General features: G+C 41.8%; 1 protein-coding gene and 1 long non-coding RNA gene across 2 annotated transcripts in view; one reads left to right on the top strand and one right to left on the bottom strand.

Moving 5' to 3' along the window:
• LOC103398817 (protein TANC1-like) overlaps positions 1 to 3,240 on the top strand; it is a 46,345-nt gene that overhangs the window by 18,023 nt on the left and 25,082 nt on the right. Inside the window, exon 9 of the mRNA XM_025053828.1 lies at positions 1,946 to 2,067. Within this exon, the coding sequence (XP_024909596.1) occupies positions 1,946 to 2,067 (122 nt within the window). The remainder of the gene's footprint in view (positions 1 to 1,945; positions 2,068 to 3,240) is intronic.
• Positions 1 to 3,240, bottom strand: part of LOC103398810 (uncharacterized) — a 35,812-nt gene that overhangs the window by 21,628 nt on the left and 10,944 nt on the right. The gene's annotated exons all lie outside the window — the stretch shown is intronic.

Below are 3,240 nucleotides of genomic sequence, written 5' to 3'. Positions count from 1 at the left end.
CTTTACTCCCTCTACTCCTTGCATCTTCCACTTTCCCCACTCTCGTTTGAACATGTAATCAGTGTTGCGCCTGCCGACCTTCATTCTTCTTTTCTTCAAAGCAAACCTAGAACCTCTCCAGATTCCCTTCCACCTGCTCCCTACTTCAGTAGAGTACAATGTCATCTGCAAACATCATAGTCCACGGAGCCTCATGCCTGACCTCATTGGCTTCAACCTAAACATCAAAAAAATAGAATTAATACTACAATTAAATATAACCTCCAAATTTCCACCAAAATTAATGTGCCTAAAAACTTTCTTTGAGTATTTATGGAGAAGAGTGGCCAGCAGCGGTACTGCAGCTAAAAATGAAACTATGATGTTAGTACATCATCAATTTATTACCTGTTGTCTATATGTGTTTTAGAGCCACGGCATACATTTTACATTTCCAAAATATCACTGTGCACCACCAATCAAAAATGTCACAAAAATATAGATGCTTTTCTAGTTTCTTTTACTCACAAGTTACTTAGTTACTTACTCAGTGAAAAACCTGTGCTTGTTTAGTTGAACATAACTGATAACTGATATACTTGCAAAAATTGAAGAAAGATACACAAATATATTCCACAGCTGAGTGTTTTTTTTTTGTTTTATGGCCATCTGCTGCCACCTGGTGTAAGGGTATTCCATTGTTCTGCATGTCACTGTCACTTATTACAGATAATCTGTACATAAATAATGGTTTTCAGGCCAATTAAGTGAAAATAATTGTCCGTGGTGATTTCTCCCGGCTGAGTCGCTGATTTATAGCGCCTGAGGTTCACACTGAATCTTTTATCCCATCTGTGCAGGGAGATTAGTGGCCTTCAGACATGCTGACATCATGCTGAAACCGCTGCTGTTTGAAGTCCCCGGCATCACTGCTGACACCTCGTTTGTCGGGCGGGATTGGCTCTTTACACGTCTGGAGGAGGTCCTGAGAAAATCCACCAGCTGTGACGGACGCGGGGCTGTAATTGTAGGAAACGCAGGATCTGGCAAGACCGCCATCATATGGCGTTTGGTGATGCTGAGTTGTCACAGCACGCGGACACCGCTGGGAGGTCCCAGCTTCTCACACACCTCCACTTCGCCTAAATGTAAGATCCAAATCCCACTTTAAAAACTCAAATGTTTTTGTTTAATCTCATCTGAAGGGCCCACGCAGAAACCAAGGAGAACGTTGAAATCGAAATTCCCCAGTAGTTCTCACAAACATCACAATTTTGTCAGATGAAGTAGCACTTTTTGGAAATGAGTTGGTAAATAGGTCACGTACTCCTCTTTCAAGTGCTCCCCTGCGGTGTCTCTGCTGATTGCAGTTGTATAAAGGAACACAATTGTTATTTTTTCCCCCATCTACGTGGCACTAACATGGTTCTTTTGTCAAGGAAAATGGAAAACAGCATCTCATTAAACCAGATTTAACAGATTGTGCAAAAAAAAAATGCTGAGTACCTACTTGTGATGTGTGGATGATTCTGGAAACTTTTATATAACACTGCCACGCTGGGAGAAAAACAAAAATGGCCACCAAATAATTGGCCTGTTTGAATGGCTGCTGCATAAGTATTTTCTAAATATAATAATAAACTTTAAGCCACTGAGTATGCAACTATGTTAGCAGCGCAACGCTAGCCTGAAAGTTAAACTTTCAATAAAATACAACTATGCCAGATGCCTCAAAATCTCTCGGAAAATTTTTACGGTAAAACTAAATCAGTACAGAGCCAACACAGCAGCTGATGTGCTTTGGCTTCATGTGATACTTCCCAGTCTTGCTTACAGATGTAGTAATTAATTGCGGCGGTGTAATTGTGTTTCCTCGTAGACTTCACTGCCGCTCACTACCGTGCTCCCACATCTATCCAGAATAAATGGCAGCGTTGCCTACAGTGTTTCTTTGTGCTGTGTGCAGGTGGTGAGAAGCAGAGTAAACCGGTCCCCAAACAGCCAGCTGAATCCCAGCCCAGTCTAAGCCCTGCTGCAGGAGACAGTACAGCACAGACGAAGGAGGCTGTCAGATGCTTGGCTGCCAAGGTGCTGCACATCACACATGCAAGAAAAAAAACTGGAAAAAAAAAAAAACCACACACACACACACTTCTGTCAGAGAAGTCACTCTCATTTACACAGTGCGATCAGGAGATCGATAACACCTCTCTGTCAGTGCACTTAACATGGAGCTGAAGTCGGCCTATTAGAACTGCAGTGATTCACAGGTCACTGGACCCGAATGTATAAGCGGGACAGTTGTGACAGATGTGTCTTTTACGCACTCAAATAGAGACAAAGTGGACGATTTTCACAAACCAGGCGTTGGACGGCGTTGTCGAAGTCTCAACAAACACACACTGGGTGTTGAGGTGGTATTTTAAGGAACAGATGCTCCGTGAAATAGAAAGTGTTTCCGTCAGTGTGTTTCAATGAGGACGTGTGTATCAGAGCAATAAGAAGGGAATGTGATTATTAATGAGGAATGGTTAATGAATATACAGGGCCCGTCATTCTGCACATTTAAAAACCATTAAAGTGTCTAATCTGATTATTTCACAAATTAACTAGTAGTGTCATATATGTGTGTGATCATTAATTTGAGATATGCACACATTCAAATCTTTGACATATTTTAAATGTGCGGTTGTTCTCTCCCCTCTCTCTCTCCCTCTCTCTCTCTGTCTGAGCACATGTAGAGCGACTGATTGCATCACACAGATGACATGAAAGATTCTAAATTTACTAACTTGGCCTCAATAAGAGTTTCCATGGGAACTAGTCGGACTACTTGTGATGGTGACGGCGTTTGCTCCACACCAAATTGACTGCTAATGTAATTTTACTGTATAATTGGACCAATGTTGATTAACAATGGGGCACATTTAACAACAATTAATTAGTGAACGAATTCCGGTTGATTATTTCAAATGGATTACTGCTCGTACGCGCCGTTAACAGACCTCTTCCCTCTTTCAAGACTGTGAAAGTGTTCTTCGTGCACGAACATTTCTTTGGCTCCGCGCTCCCCGTGTTTATTCAGCGTTCAATTTTTCAGCCCCTTTCGTTCACCGCTCTGCAGCCAAAATAAACAGAAGTGATTTGCCGATGTACCGCAGTAATGTGTCAAATGGGCAAACTCTAAGTAATGACTCAGACAGGTCTGTGTTTACTGCATAATTCATTGTATCGTTACTCCGTTCTCTGATTATTTTTCTC

This window comes from Cynoglossus semilaevis, unplaced genomic scaffold, assembly GCF_000523025.1.
Source record: "Cynoglossus semilaevis isolate Cse_v1.0 unplaced genomic scaffold, Cse_v1.0 scaffold684, whole genome shotgun sequence".
NCBI classification, from domain to species: Eukaryota; Metazoa; Chordata; class Actinopteri; order Pleuronectiformes; family Cynoglossidae; genus Cynoglossus; species Cynoglossus semilaevis.
This window is presented reverse-complemented; position numbering and strand designations above follow the sequence as displayed.